Source organism: Tauraco erythrolophus, chromosome 2, assembly GCF_009769465.1.
Source record: "Tauraco erythrolophus isolate bTauEry1 chromosome 2, bTauEry1.pri, whole genome shotgun sequence".
Classification (NCBI taxonomy): domain Eukaryota; kingdom Metazoa; phylum Chordata; class Aves; order Musophagiformes; family Musophagidae; genus Tauraco; species Tauraco erythrolophus.
In genome coordinates, this window is record NC_141466.1 from 88,558,146 (window position 1) to 88,573,568 (window position 15,423).

Here is a 15,423-nt window from a genome sequence, read left to right on the forward strand (position 1 = left end):
GTCAGGGATTTGACCAGGATCAACTTATATTTTTGCTGCTGTCAGCACAGAGTGATTTTTGTAGATCAACTATGTAGAACGCTTTTGAGACTTTCTCTAACAGCCCAGCGTGCAATAGTAGAGAATGATGTAGGACAAAATGAAACTGGTGGTTCATTCAGTAGAAAGTAGCCTTGCTGTGTTGTCTGCCCCTGGCTATGAGGTACGATGTTGGCATCTTCTCTAGTGACCCTATTTGGAGACAACTCTAGCACAATGTATGACAGTGACAGGGTTACTGGAGTTTCCATTCTGCAGGTGTGCTTACTTAGGAAGAAGGGATAGGAAAAGAAGGAGGAAGGAGAATGTGTTTATATAGTTGCATTCTAACATCACTATTTTTTACCTGAAAATAAACTTTTATTTGAATCAGGAATGATTAAGATGAAGAAATACTAATTTTGCACTTTAAAAAAAAACCCTAACAACGCACTTCTCCTTCAAGCCCTCACAAAAATCACTCTGGGTTTTATAGATGCTACTTTTACAAAGAGTACACAGCAAAGTTTTTAGGTCTGCATGTTTGTTTGATCTTCTAGATCCTTGATTTTGGCCTGTAGGGATTTTTCTTCATTAATTACAATCGTACACTGTGAACATATAACATATGAAAATATTGCATTTCTGGATCTGGTATCTGACAGGAAACAGTTACTACTTTTTACCTCTACAATTGACTGTGGATTATAAGTGACATGCAGCTTGGGTACTGTTTCTGTTATACAAGTTACCTGCACTTAAGCTTAGGGTTTGTTACATGGGGACAATTCAAAAAAGGTAACATAGATTAATTTTTAAAGTGTATGATTAAGCTCTTTTTAATCTCCTGTTCTTTTCAGAATTAAATGCATTAATTTAGTTTAGTTTAATTACTAGAGTGAAGTAAATTAAACCAACTAAAAGGCCAGTTTAATTCACCATGGGTGTTTACAAGTGACTTTGAATTACTCGGTTCTATTTAAATTCAGACATTTATTTAATTTCATGTACTTTTCTGAAAAAAACCTGCCAGTAAGAACAACTTTTTTTGGTAAACATGCCTGCCTTAATGCGTACATTTTTGTGTTCTGCTTCCAGTTGCATGCTTCATCCTATAGTTTATCACAGAATCATAGAATGGTTAGGGTTGGAAGGGACCTCAAAGATCATCTAGTTCCAATTCCCCTGCCATGGGCAGAGAAATCCTCCACTACACCAGGTTGCCCGAAGCCTCATCCAACCTGGCCTTGAACACTTCCAGGGATGGGGCATCTACAACTTCTCTGGGCAACTTGCTCCTGTGCCTCACCACCTTCTGAATGAAAAATTTCTTCCTTAGATTTGATCTAAATCTGCCATCTTTCAGTTTAAAGCCATTGCCCCTTGTCCTATCACTACATGCCCTTGTAAAAAGTCCCTCTCCAGCTTTCCTGTAGGCCCCCTTTAAGTACTGGAAGGCTGCTATAAGATCACCCCGGAGCCTACTCTTCTCCAGGCTGAACAGTCCCAACTCTTTCAGCTTGTCTTCATAGCAGAGGTTTTCCAGCCCTCTGATCATCTTCCTGGCTCTGCTCTGGACCCGCTCCAGCAGCTCCATGTCCTTCTTGTGTTGGGGACTCCGGAGCTGAATGCAGTATTCCAGGTGGGATCTCACGAGAGCAGAGTAGAGGGGCAGAATCACCTCCCTCGACCTCCTGGCCACGCTTCTTTGGATACAGCCCAGAACACGGTTGGCTTTCTGGGCTGCCAGCGCGCTTTGCCGGCTCATGTTGAGATTCTCATCCACCAGCACTCCCAAGTCCTTTTCCTCTGTGCTGCTCTCAATTCATTCTCCGCCCAGCCTGTCCTCGGATTGCCCCGACCCACGTGCAGGACCTTGCACTTGGCCTTGTTGAACTTCATGAGGTCCTCACAGGCCCACCTCTCCATCCTGTCAAGGTCCCTCTGGATAGCATCCCTTCCCTCCAGTGTGTCAACCGCACCACACAATTTGGTGTCATCTGCAAACTTGCTGAGGGTGCACTTGATCCCACTGTCCATGTCTCCAACAAAGGTGTTAAATAGCACTGGTCCCAGTACTGACCCCTGAGGAACACCACTCGTCACTGGCCTCCACTCGGACTTTGAACCATTGACCACAACTCTTTGAGTGTGACCATTCAGCCAATTCCTTATCCATCGAGTGGTCCATCCATCAAAACCACGTCTTTCCAATTTAGAGATAAGGATGTTGTGTGGGACAGTATCAAATGCTTTGGATAAGTCCAGGTAGACGATGTCAGTTTCTCTTCCCCTATCCACCAGTGCTGTAACCTCATCATAGAAGGCCACTAAATTAGTCAGGCAGGATTTGCCCTTAGTGAAGCCATGTTGGCTGTCACCAATCACCTCCTTATTTTCCATGTGCCTTAGCATATTCACCAGGAGGATCTGCTCCATGATCTTGCCGAGCACAGAGGTGAGACTGATGGGCCTATAGTTCCCTGGGTCTTCTTTTTTTTTCCCTTTTTTTATGTTGTATTACATTTTATTTACTGAGTTAAATGTGACCTCTTCGTAGTCATTTGTGTGAAATGTATTATCGGAAACTGTAATTTTGCTTAATAAATAAATAGGCAGAATGCATAGGCTGGTACGATTTTTTTTTTTGATCTTAAGCAGAAAACCTTTGCTAGAAAACAGACTCATTACAAGAATGTTTTCTTCCTTTTTAACTTAAACCATATTTCTGCAAAGGGATTCTCCAAATCATGGTTATGTTACTTTGAAGAACTGGGATTTAAATAAGGGTCTGCTTCAGTTCTTCCAGGTTTGTTGACAACATCTCCTTTGACTATATTGCTACAAGGATTTAGTCCCATAAAATTTGTGTTTCGTACATACTGACTTTCATTACAAGATTAGGCAAACAGGAAAATCACATGTGTATTTCTTATAATTATTTACTTGATTTGCCCACATTAACAACTCTGAGAATAACAATTATGCTGAGAATCAATTCTGCTTGTGTTCAGAGATAACTGTTCCTGAGTTTAGCAATGATTTTGTAAATGCTTCCCCAGATCTTCTTGGGTCAGAATCATAACCACTTTTCTGTTTTTGTTTGGTTTTTTGGTAGGATGATGAAGTGGTTCTGCAGTGCACTGCAACTGTTCACAAGGAGCAACAGAAATTGTGTCTTGCTGCGGAAGGATTTGGCAACCGGCTTTGCTTTTTGGAATCCACATCAAATTCTAAGGTACTGCAGAGTGTTTTAGGTGTCATGCATGAAGCACGGATATAGTTATAATATTGCTTGCTTTGATGTACTGTACACAAACCTGTCTAGAAGAATGGAAAAATTGAATCTATCAATAATATAAGGAATATTAATCCCCCTTTGAAGTTTAGTTGTTCCTTTGGTATGGCCTTTTGGCTAGACTCTGCTTTCTGTTTTGGGCTCATGGTAAAACTAGTTAGCTACAGAAGTCTGTCTCAGTAATGTGCTTGTTGTTTCGGTTGTCCAAACTCAGTTGTAGAAAGCCACAGTGCAATTTTTATGTGCTGCAACTCGAAGATGTATTTGATTACTCTGATTTTTAAGTCCACAGGAAGGAGAGTGATTATTCTAGAGTTTGAGTGCTACCATGGATGGCTACAAACTCTTCAGGAGGGATAGGAGAGGTAGAAGGGGTGGTGGGGTTGCCCTGTATGTAAGGGAAGGTCTAAACTGTTTAGAGTTAAATGTTGGGGATGACCTAGTAGAATGTCTGTGGGTGAAAATCAAAGGGGGGCCTGTGAAGGCGGATATTGTAGTGGGAATCTGCTACAGGCCACCCTGTCAGGACAGTGAAACTGATGAGCTATTCTTTAAACAACTGGGGGAAGTCTCGCGCTCACTAGCCCTTGTCCTTATGGGTGACTTTAACCTACCTGATGTTTGTTGGAAGTATAACATGGCAGTCAGGAAACAGTCTAGGCGGTTTCTGCAGAGTGTGGAGGACAACTTCCTATCGCAACTGGTCAGTGAACCGACTAGAGAAGGTGCTCCCCTAGACCTGCTGTTTGTGAACAGAGAAGGTCTTGTGGGAGATGTGAAGGTTGGAGGACGCCTGGGGCATAGTGACCACGAGATAATAGAATTCTCAATTCTAGGGGAAGTTAGAAGGGGGAACACTAAAACGGCCAAGCTGGACTTTGGGAGAGCTGACTTTGGGCTGTTTAGAAGTCTGATTAACAAAGTCCAATGGGAGATAGCTCTCAAGGGTAAGGGGGTGCAGGAGGGTTGGTTACTATTCAAAAAGGAAATTCTGGAGGCACAGGAGCGAGCTGTCCCTGTGTGCCGGAAGTCGAGCTGCCGGGGTAGAAAACCAGCTTGGATGACAAAGGAGATTTGGGAACATCTCAAAAGAAAAAGGGATGTCTATAAGTCTTGGAAGAATGGGCAGGCATCCAGGAATCAATACAGGGAGGAAGTTAGGACATGTAGGGAGATAATCAGGGGGGCAAAAGCCCAATTGGAACTTAGACTAGCCAGCTCCGTAAGGGACAACAAAAAGTCTTTCTATAAATATATTAATAACAAAAGGAGGGCTAAAGATCACCTCCAGCCCCTGCTGGACTCAGGGGGTGCGTTAGTCACTAGGGATGAGGACAAGGCTGAGGTCCTTAATGCCTTCTTTGCCTCAGTCTTTAATAATAAGGTCAGTAGTTCCCAGGTGAGCTGGCCTTCGGTGTCTGAGAGCAGGGAGGGAGAGCAAATTGAAGCTCCTGTGATCCCAGAGGAACGGGTCAAGGATCTGCTCCTTCGGCTGGATGCCCACAAGTCTATGGGGCCTGATGGTATCCACCCGAGAGTCCTGAGAGAACTGGCGGATGTCATTGCCAAACCCCTGTCCATTATCTTTGGACAGTCTTGGCTCACTGGGGAAGTTCCGCTGGACTGGAGGCTGGCGGATGTTACCCCCATTTACAAAAAAGGGCGGAAGGAGGATCCGGGGAACTACAGGCCTGTCAGTTTGACCTCGGTGACGGGCAAAGTCATGGAACAGGTTATCTTGAGTGCTATTAATGAGCACATACAGGTTAACCGGGTGATCAGGCCCAGTCAACATGGGTTTATGAAAGGCAGGTCTTGCCAATCAAACCTGATCACCTTCTATGACAGGGTGACCCGCCTGGTTGACGAGGGAAGGGCTGTGGATGTAGTTTTCCTGGACCTCAGTAAAGCCTTTGATACAGTTTCTCATAGTGTTCTGGTTGAGAAACTGATAACTGCTGGCCTGGATAGGCACACCCTCCTTTGGCTTAAAAACTGGCTGGATGGCCGGGCCCAAAGAGTGGTGGTAAATGGGGCTAAATCCGGCTGGAGGCCGGTCACCAGTGGGGTTCCCCAGGGCTCAGTGCTGGGTCCAGTTCTGTTTAACATCTTTATCAATGACCTGGATGAGGGAATTGAATGTACCCTCAGTAAATTTGCGGACGACACCAAGCTGGGAGGCTGTGTCGATCTGCTCGAGGGTAGGGAGGCCCTTCAGAGGGATTTGAACGGACTGGATCGTTGGGCTGAGGCCAATGGCATGAGCTTTAATAAGGCCAAGTGCAGAGTCCTTCACTTGGTGTATAAAAACCCCAAGCATCGCTATAGGCTCGGGGAAGAGTGGCTGGAGAGCTGCCTGGCGGAGAAGGACCTGGGGGTGTTGGTTGACTACCGGCTTGATATGAGCCAGCAGTGTGCCTAGGTGGCCAAAAAGGCCAATGGGATACTGGCGTGTATCAAGAATAGTGTGACCAGCAGGAGCAGGGAAGTGATCCTGCCCCTGTACTCGGCACTGGTGAGGCCGCACCTGGAATATTGTGTCCAGTTTTGGGCCCCTGGCTTTAAGAGAGATATTGAGCTCCTGGAGCGAGTCCAAAGAATGGCGACTAAACTGGTCAAGGGACTGGAAAATAAAACTTATGAAGAGAGGCTGAGGGAGTTGGGGCTGTTTATCCTGGAGAAGAGGAGGCTGAGGGGAGACCTGATTACGGCCTATAAATACTTGAGAAAAGATGGTGGGGAGGTAGGGGAAGGGCTCTTTACATTAGTGATGGGTGATAGAACAAGAGGAAATGGGCATAAGCTTAGTCAGGGGAGATTCAGGTTGGATGTTAGGAAGTATTTCTTCTCTGAAAGGGTTGTCAGCCACTGGAATAGGCTGCCCAGGGAGGTGGTTGAGTCCCCATCCCTGGATGTGTTTAAGAATAGGGTGGATGATCTACTTGAGGATATGGTTTAATGGGGATTAGGGATGGTTGGACTCGATGATCTCTAAGGTCTTTTCCAACCTAGAAATCTATGAATCTATGAATCTATTTCTGATAATTTTTTATTCTGTGACATTTACGTTGACATGATTATTACTTTAAGTCTTTCTAATTCCCTAACTGAGTAATATTGCAAGTATCAAAATTATCTCATCTATTGAGTTTGTTATCTCCACCTACTATAACTCTGCTATATATGCAGTAGATACAGATACAGTAGTTTGAAAAATTAACTTTCCTATTTGTTGCAAAGAAGGAGTTTTGTTTCATTATCACATATACTCAAATAAATGTTTTGGAGACAAAAATGTGCCTTCTGAGAGGAGAACTGATTTTGTAACCAAAGTAATGGATATATTTGAACATTTTATTTATATGAAGGGAAGAATGTTGCCTATTGTATTTTTTTTCCTTCAGCTAACATATAAATGTTTGATGAGAAAATAAAATAAAGGTAAAGCATCTGGAAAGACATCTAGAAGGATATAGAACAAAAAATGATTTTTTTTTTTTTAATCTTGCCAGCTTCCATAACATCACTTTGATTCTCTCTGATACATTGTGGAGTAATGCTTCATTTTCTATCTCATCATTTTGAATGTATTATTCATAATAATAAATTTTTCACTAGGATATTAATGATTCATTATAATAACAGTGATCTTGATGAATTCACTCATGCCACTCTGTTTTAAGTGAAGCTTTTTAACAATAAAAATGTGCAAGGATGGATGTGGTTGCAGTGCTAGTTGCCTGTAAAGCCAGAAATATCTGTTTAATGAATTTATTATCATTCAGTAAGCTGGGATATTAAATCTACAGTGTCTCTCTCGCGATATAAAACTCCTGAACATTCTTGTCTTTAAGGAATACAGTGTAAATTTTGTATCAGTTTCCTATGCTTGCTTGTTGATGCTGCTTTTTCTCCATGTTTTGTGAAGCAATATTTATTCTACTCATTCTGCATGAGCTTGGGAGGAAAAAAGCAAACAAAGGAAAACCCATGCAGTTCATCCTTGTTTTAATTTTTAAGGGCTGACAGTTACTAGGATGAGCTCATTTGAAGTCATTTGGAGATATAAATACTGAGGGAGCCATAAAATTACTAAATCCTAAAGCAAAGTTGACTGTAAATAAGAGTAAATAAAAATGTTTTTCTTACTAATGCCAGTGTCTATACAATGTTACTATTGCATTATATAAGGAAGTGCATAGAAAATATTGAGGCATATGATAATTTGAAAGAGGTTTCAGGAGAGTTCTTGAGCCAGTTAAAAAATTCTTCTACACATCCTTAACTCTATTTTCCATTTGTAATGGGATTGTGATGCACTTTAATGCAGGCAAAGATGATGGTGCCAAACCGTGTGCCAGTCATAGGCCAAACACAAGTAATAAATCTCAGCTATCATCCTGAACTTGCCTTCTTGAGAATGCCTGATACGATCCCCTGCTTTTCTTCAATATCCTTTACGATGTGACTCCTAGTGGTGTAGCTGATGATTTATTAGCATATCTCATTCGCATGGACTTTCACGCCCTAGGATCAGTGAATAATTCACGCTACACAATTAACAGTCAAATTGAAAGTATATGTTGATAGAATACTTTGGCAACTACTGACTATTAATACTTATCCCATTACAACTGGCAGTCCCATTATGAAAATGGCTTAATGAATTTTATTTTATGTTCAAGTTTACAACACAAGTGTTTCTTTGGGGGGTTATGTAGATTCCCTCAGCGTCAGAGGAGAGCAGCAGATGTCGAAAACATCATACTAACAAAAGATGGATTATGATAGTTGGGCTAGATTAGCAAACACTTTAATAAGCATTATAAGTTCACATGTGTTCACATTTGAAAACTGTCTACAAATTCCACTTTCTTCACTTCTTTTGAAAGCAATTCATGCTTGTCAAATCACTTCACTGAGCAAAAATATCCTCTTTATTTCTTAGTTCATCAAATCTGTTTTATTTCTGTATATCTTATAAGGTGTTTGAATTTTAAATAAGGAATTCATTAATATTTGGAGCTACATTACAGCTTGGTTTTAGGCTTGAGGTTGGTTTATTTGTAGCAACTGGAGAGACATCTTTTGCTATTAGATTTGGTATGGGACTCTGAGAAGAAATGCATCTTATCACAAACTGGAGTTTTATGGAATCACCTTTCAAAGTACAGTTATATTTCTAAGTTTATGAATGTTTTTGTGCATTGATTTGGTCATTCTTACAGGAAGATAGTTGAGTTGAGAGTTGGGGTTTACTCTAAAGAAGAGAGAAGGTGACAGGTAGACCTTATGGTGGCCTTCCAGTACTTAAAGGGGGTCTACAGGAAAGATGCGGAAGGTCCCTTTGTCAGGAACTGTAGTAATAGGACGAGGGTAATGGCTTTAAACTGAAAGAGGGTAGATTTTGATTAGATACTAGGAAGAAATTCTTTAGTGTGAAGGTGGCAAGACACTGGAACCGGTTATCCGGAGAAGTTGTGGATGTCCACTTCCTGGAAATGATCAAGGCCAGGCTGGATGTGGCTTTGAGCGTAGTGTACTTTGGTGTAGTGGAAGGTGTCCCTGCCCATGGCAGGGGATTATCACTAGATGATCTTTAAAGTCCTTCCAACCCAAACCGTTTTATGATTCTATATGTCTAGCAAGTGCTGAGTAAAGGGGAAAAACAACTCCAGGCTACGCAACTTTTAGTACAGAACAGGAGGCTATAGCTCTTCTTTGCTGTCAGGGCACACTGTGGGCTTGTGCCCACTTTAATGCCCTCAGACCCTTTTCGGCAAAGCTGCCTCCCAGGCAGTCAGACCCCAGACTGGGTCAGAGGGTGCTGGGTCTTTGTATAGCATCTTTGTACAGCAAATGTATTCCCGATTTGAAATGAGTTATTTGAGCCAGTGGATTGGATTGTGGTTGTGAAGGACACACAGAGGGACTAGATTCTGAATTAGTGATAGCCTTCAAAAAATCAGGGATGTGTGTTTGTAACAGTTCTTTTGAGTTCTACCAGAGACTATTCTGTAGCTTTGGCTGATAATAAGAGAAAAGCTATTTTGTACTTCATGCTATTTTTCTTTCATTCATTATTTTTATTTGGGAAGGCAAATAAGATTAGTTGCTACACTTACTCTGTAAATAGAGTTTATCTGCTACTTTATGGAGTATAGCAGCTTCCTGATTGTTGCTCAGAGCATGTCACCAGATTCCTTCAAATAATCACGTATCTTCAAGAATAAAATAGTAGATAAACAAGATGTCAATTGTAAATTACATGTAGTTTTATTGACAGGAGAGAGTTCTGAGTATAAAACAATCAGGTTGTTACAAGATAAATGTGTGACTGTCTCATCTGTAGAGGTGTAGAGGCTCAAATGAAAATTAATTACATTTTAATCTCTATCAATTTCAAAGCAGATCTGTCTCAAAATAGATTTTATTCTAGGGATAGGTTACACATTCCAAATGTATAAGAATATCAAATAAATAAACCATCAAAATTGTTTAACATTCAAATGTTGCAACACCAAAAATAATAAAACCCAAGAAAACATGCTGAACACAGTTTAAAATACTTAGTTTCCTCATCTTATCCCATGATTTCTCCAGCAGACCCTGTTAAATCTATAGCAGAAACTGTAATGTCTTAAGTGAAAAGAAGAAAATAAGGGATAAATGTAAGAGAAAAAGCGAAAAAGAACATAAACTACTTTTTTTACAGTGGTATATAGGTAATTTTGTTTCATCAATGTTTTCTGTACTTTTAAATCTATTCCTGTGTGGAAGACCATCCCTTTTATTAAAACAAGATTTATGAATATTATCTTAATGACTAGTGAGATCTGTTTCTTTACATTTGAAAATTAGATTGTTGCTTTTTATACATAAACAAATTGCTAATATGAGGGAAGTCGGTTCGTTAAAAGATTATACTGTCTGCTATTGAGTGATTTTTTTCTTTAGACCTAAGGAATGTCTAGAGTGTTGAAAAGCAAACAAGCTGGAGCTGTTTTTTAACAACTCCTGAGAACTATACTGATCAGTGGTGCAGAATTAAAAATAGTCAGCTCTGGACCAGTCACAAATATGGGTTTGATCCCTTGTGAACCATGCTTTTCTAACGGTGTAAGATGTGTTTTTTTTTTCTCTTGGTTTTATGGCAGGTGGTAAACTCACATACTTTAATTCCATGATGCTCTGATTTATAGAACAACTGCTTTACATCATTATAATAAGGACTGATAAGGACTGATAAAGATGTTTTAGTGTTTTTTTTCTTTTTTTTTTTTTTTTCTCTTGAGCTCTCAGCAATTTGGACTTGAGAGAGAGGTTAACAGTGAGGGTTTTTTGAAGATCTAAAAATCTTCCCAACTCTTTTTTTTTTTCCCCTCCCATTTTTTAAGAAGGTGGTGCAATGTGTGATCCTATGGTTTGAACCTTCCACTGAGCTGTGAATTACATTACATTACATAAAATATGTTACAAGGCTGAAAGAGGAGTCCAAAAGCTTATTATACCTTTAATAATTCTGTCTGTAAAGTGAGGAAGATCTTCACATGAGGGTAGGACTTTGATAACTTTTTTCCATTTTTGGTTTTTGAAGAGTTACTTTTCTCCTGTGGAAGGGCATGATTGCAACACTAGGAAAAGTTCTGCAGATTTGCTGCTGGACTGGTGTAGACTGGTTGGCTGAGGCTCACTGCTCCATCACCCAGAGCTACATATTCCAGTGATGCTCCATTCTTTGTTGCTCCCTAGCTGCTACTGTTGTGTGAGGGGATTGAAAATAAAGCCTGATGGTAAGACTGGCAAACTGTTTCTTGTGCTGTGAAATATCAATTATTTGAGGTTTTTCTTTGCCCTTTTTTTGGTCTGTTTTCAACAAGTAGGTGAATCAGCAGGAGCTGGATAGGTGGCTATACTGAAAGGGAAGCAGAGAATGGGGGGAACGAGGGTAGAGAAAGACGTTCACTTGGCACAGACAAGTTTACGAGAAAGTGTGATTCTCCTGTATTTACACAAGAAGTTTCCATGCCGACAGTCAAATTCTATATGGATATGTCTAGAGAAGAGTGTCATTCTGAACTGTGGGCAGGGATACAGGCCTGAACTCCTGTACTTTGATCACCTCTGGGAGAAAACCACTTTTCTGCATTTGTCTTCCGGAGTATAAGATCTGGAGGCTTGTTTTGTCTTGTACAGCAAACACTAAAGCATTAGTGATTCAGAATTCATGGGGTTTTATTATATTGCTTAAAATGTATTGGGTACCTGAGGGTATTTTTTTTGCCAAAATACATTTTAGAAATGCTAGAGACTGTTATCAATAAAGCACTTAAAAAAAAACAAACCTCCGAAGGAGAGCCCCAAATACCTAAATATGCTAGTAGAGTCATGACGTGTAACCTGAAATTGTAGCACCAGAAGCTGAAAGGTAGAATCAAAATAATTTTGTAATTAAGGGGAACTAATTAGGTGAGCATAATACTCCAGGTGATAGTGCTGTTTGAAAGAGTAGTACATGTGATACGTATGCATACATTATGTTATCAACTAACCAGTGCAAGGCAAATTTCAAAATGCTCATTTTATTTTTAATATTAATGATCTGAATGATTAATGATCCTTCTCCCTGAGGAGAAGGACTTGGGAGTACTGGTGGATGAGAAGCTCAATATGAGCCGGCAATGTGCTCTTGCGGCCCAGAAGGCCAGCCGCATCCTGGGCTGCATCAAGAGGAGTGTGGCCAGCAGGTCGAGAGAGGTGATTCTTCCCCTCTACTCTGCCCTCGTGAGACCTCACCTGGAGTACTGCGTCCAGTTCTGGAGCCCCCAACATAAGAAGAACATGGACCAGTTGGAGAGGGTCCAGAGGAGGGCCACGAAGATGATAAGAGGGCTGGAGCACCTTTCCTATGAGGACAGGCTGAAAGAGTTGGGGCTGTTCAGCCTGGAGAAGAGGAGGCTCCGGGGTGACCTTATAGCGGTCTTCCAGTACCTCAAGGGGGCCTACAAGAAAGATGGGGAGAGGCTGTTCAGGAGGACCAGTTGTGATAGGACAAGGGGTAATGGTTTTAAAATAGAGGGAGGTAGATTCAGATTGGATATTAGAAAAAAATTTTTTACCATGAGAGTTGTAGAACACTGGAACAGGTTGCCCAGAGAGGTGGTGGATGCTCCATCCCTGGAGACGTTCAAGGCCAGGTTGGATGAGGCCCTGAGCAACCTGATCTAGTTGGAGATATCCCTGTTTGTTGCAGGGGGGTTGGACTAGATGACCTTCGAAGGTCCCTTCCAGCCCTAACCATTCTATGATTCTATGATCTGTTTTATGCTGTTAGTAACAAGGCCATCTAATCAAGAAACTGAACCCAAAGCTGTATAGTTTGTGTAATTTAACAAACAAAACATGAGTTGTAATTTCTCCAGTCCAATATGTAGTTTGCAACTTTTTTCGTTATCGAAATGTCTGTTAAAAGCAAACAAACCAACCCTAAATGTGTGCAGAAACACATATGACGGTGGTTTGTTTCTTGTTTTTTTTTATTTTTTTTTTGTTGTTGTTGTGTGGGCTTTTTTTTTTTTTAATGAAACACAGGTAGGAATTAAACTTCTGGCATAAAAAAAGATGACCTGAAAAATCCCATTAAATCAGTTTTCCTTTTTAACTATGTATCCCAGTAACTCTTCATGCCTGTCATTATTTAAAGATTAAAATATAATAAGAAGCAGATATTATACTGGAAAAATCTCATCTGAGATACAGCTGTGACACAACCACCGTGATGTAAGAAGGTCAGATATGTGGTGTACAATCCTATGATTGGTTTGGTGAGTTTTCTGCAGGCTTCTGAGAACCTGCCAGTTTGCTGTGATTTAGCTTCTGAGTCCTACCCTTTTTGGTACCGTTCCTGTTAAAAAGGAGAATTGCTGTGATTGCATGATGGGTTTATCTATTTGTATTTTGAACATTGTGTTCAAAGCAATGCCCTCACACAATTACATAGTTGATGGGTTTTGGTGACTGGGTTTGTTTTTTTTTTCTCCATTTAGTATAGAAGTCTTAGAGCTAGGTGTTAAGGACTGGAAACAAATTAATCTATTTATTTTTGCCAAGTACACTAACTGTACTAAAATACCATAAGAAAGTCATTCAAAGAGAAATAAAGTGATGCACAGAGCAAAGCCAGAATATTTTGAGGTGGGAGTTCTTATTTGCTGTACATTTGTGCCTGATGAAAGTTACAGTCAATAGCTGTTCAATGCCAGCACAGCCCCGGCAGCTCTGGACTTACTGCATTACCCTGGGTAACAGAACATCCCAAGGTTACACAATGGCATACTCTGCTAAGTCCTCTGGAGCTCAGCATTTTACATATTTTTCTCTACTGGGTTAATAGCAGAATGTACTTCATTAGCACACATAGAGTTGTTACAAAGCAGTCATCTGAGTTTTAATTAGGCTGATATGTAGCGTAGCTGCACATCTGAAAACCTGAAAAAAAACAGATTCATAAATCTATGTGTTTCAAGCTAAGAACATATGAAAGTGCAAATGATTATTTTAAGCCCTTTAGATGAAGGTTTGTCTAAAGGAGCAGTTTCAAATGGTTATGCAACTCTGCGCAGCACTTAAAAGTCATGGTATTGTTACTTTGTACTCGGTATTTCTCAGCACTGTTGGGCTAAATCTGGCTCAGCAGATTCCTGTGAGCAATCCTTGCCCAATGGGCCCTCAGAAATTAGGAAATCTCAGAAATGTGGCCTATTAATGAATCTATGTGTTTCTTTGAGGTAAGTAATATCAATTATATCTGAAACAAAACAAACCAAAAGAATATCAAAGACTTTGTTTATTAGTTTCTTTCTTACCACTTTTTGAAAGTTTTATCTTTTGGTTGGTGATTTTCAAGATTCTAGGCTTTTTCTGCTGGTTACTTCCCCATGAAAAATGAGGAAGATCTGTGCTTTTTTAACACAGAAGGAATGCTGTAACTTGCTATCACAACAAGAGTATTTACAACATTAAATTGAGGGGTTTAGTTTATAAAGAATATGAATTGGAAGGGGGAAACTGGGCAAGTGGAAATACTTTGGAGGTTGAAGATGCATGTTTTGTGTCCCTATGCTTGAAACTCAAATGCAAGTGGTTTTTAGTAACTTTCCTAATGCTGGCAGGGGGCTTGCCGTATACAAATTCAAGCACAACTTTTTCTGGTTTCACAAAAAAAAGAACAGTTGCTTTGTTTTACAAAAAAAAGACAGAGGCCAGATAGTAAAAAAAGTGATTATATTCTTAAAGAACATGCATAAATGCTGAAGGTCAGAGTTCAGGCTGCTTTTCCTGGGCATGTAATTATTTTTGAATAATTGCTGAAAGTTTACTGCTTGTTTGAAAACCTGTAGATACACGAGATGGGCATGCAGTGGATACGTGAACCGTGAACCACACTGACACCTCCAGTCTGTTTTTTCTTACCACACCAATGTGTCTGTAATAGCTGCAGGATGGGAATAATACTGTGGTTTCCCACAGTATGATTAATAGCTTAAGATGTCCTTCCTCCCTGTCTTTTTTGGCTTGGCCTTTTCAAATACCATTTATGAGCCAAAAAAGTTTTACGGTTCTCTGTGCCTCAGTACAGGGATCTTAGAAAGCAGTGATTGTGCACAGTCTACTTTTGCTCTGCCTTCAACCTGCTAGTTGAATTGTGTGAACTAGAAGGAGTTGAAGCTAATGTTCTGCTTAATTGAGTGTGAGATAGTTTTTCTTGTCTTATAGAAATAAATGTAAATATAGTGAGTCCCTGTGAATAATACTAATCAATGTTTTTGAGCTTTATAAAGAATCTATTTAGGAGTAGGAAGCTTGTTCCATCTTCTGGATATTTGTACTCTTTTCTTGACATATTTGCAAAGATATCATCTACAAAAACATTGCCTTTCCATGAGAACTGAGTTTTTACACCCTATTAAAAAAAGCATAGGAAACTGGTGTCAGTGGGCTGATTTCAAAAGACTGATGTAGTCTTCCCTTATCAATCCTGCAAACTCTACCTCTCTCCCATTTCTAAATGTCTTTTAATGGTAGCAGGGAGTTAAGAATTTCAGGGT

The 15,423-nt window shown here is 40.3% G+C and overlaps 1 protein-coding gene across 1 annotated transcript in view; it reads left to right on the forward strand.

The window, feature by feature from the left end:
• Positions 1-207: 207 nt before the first annotated feature.
• Positions 208-15,423, forward strand: part of RYR2 (ryanodine receptor 2) — a 333,950-nt gene continuing 318,734 nt past the window's right edge. The window contains exons 1-2 of the mRNA XM_086626085.1: positions 208-297; positions 3,137-3,256. Of these exons, the coding sequence (XP_086482211.1) occupies positions 208-297; positions 3,137-3,256 (210 nt within the window). The remainder of the gene's footprint in view (positions 298-3,136; positions 3,257-15,423) is intronic.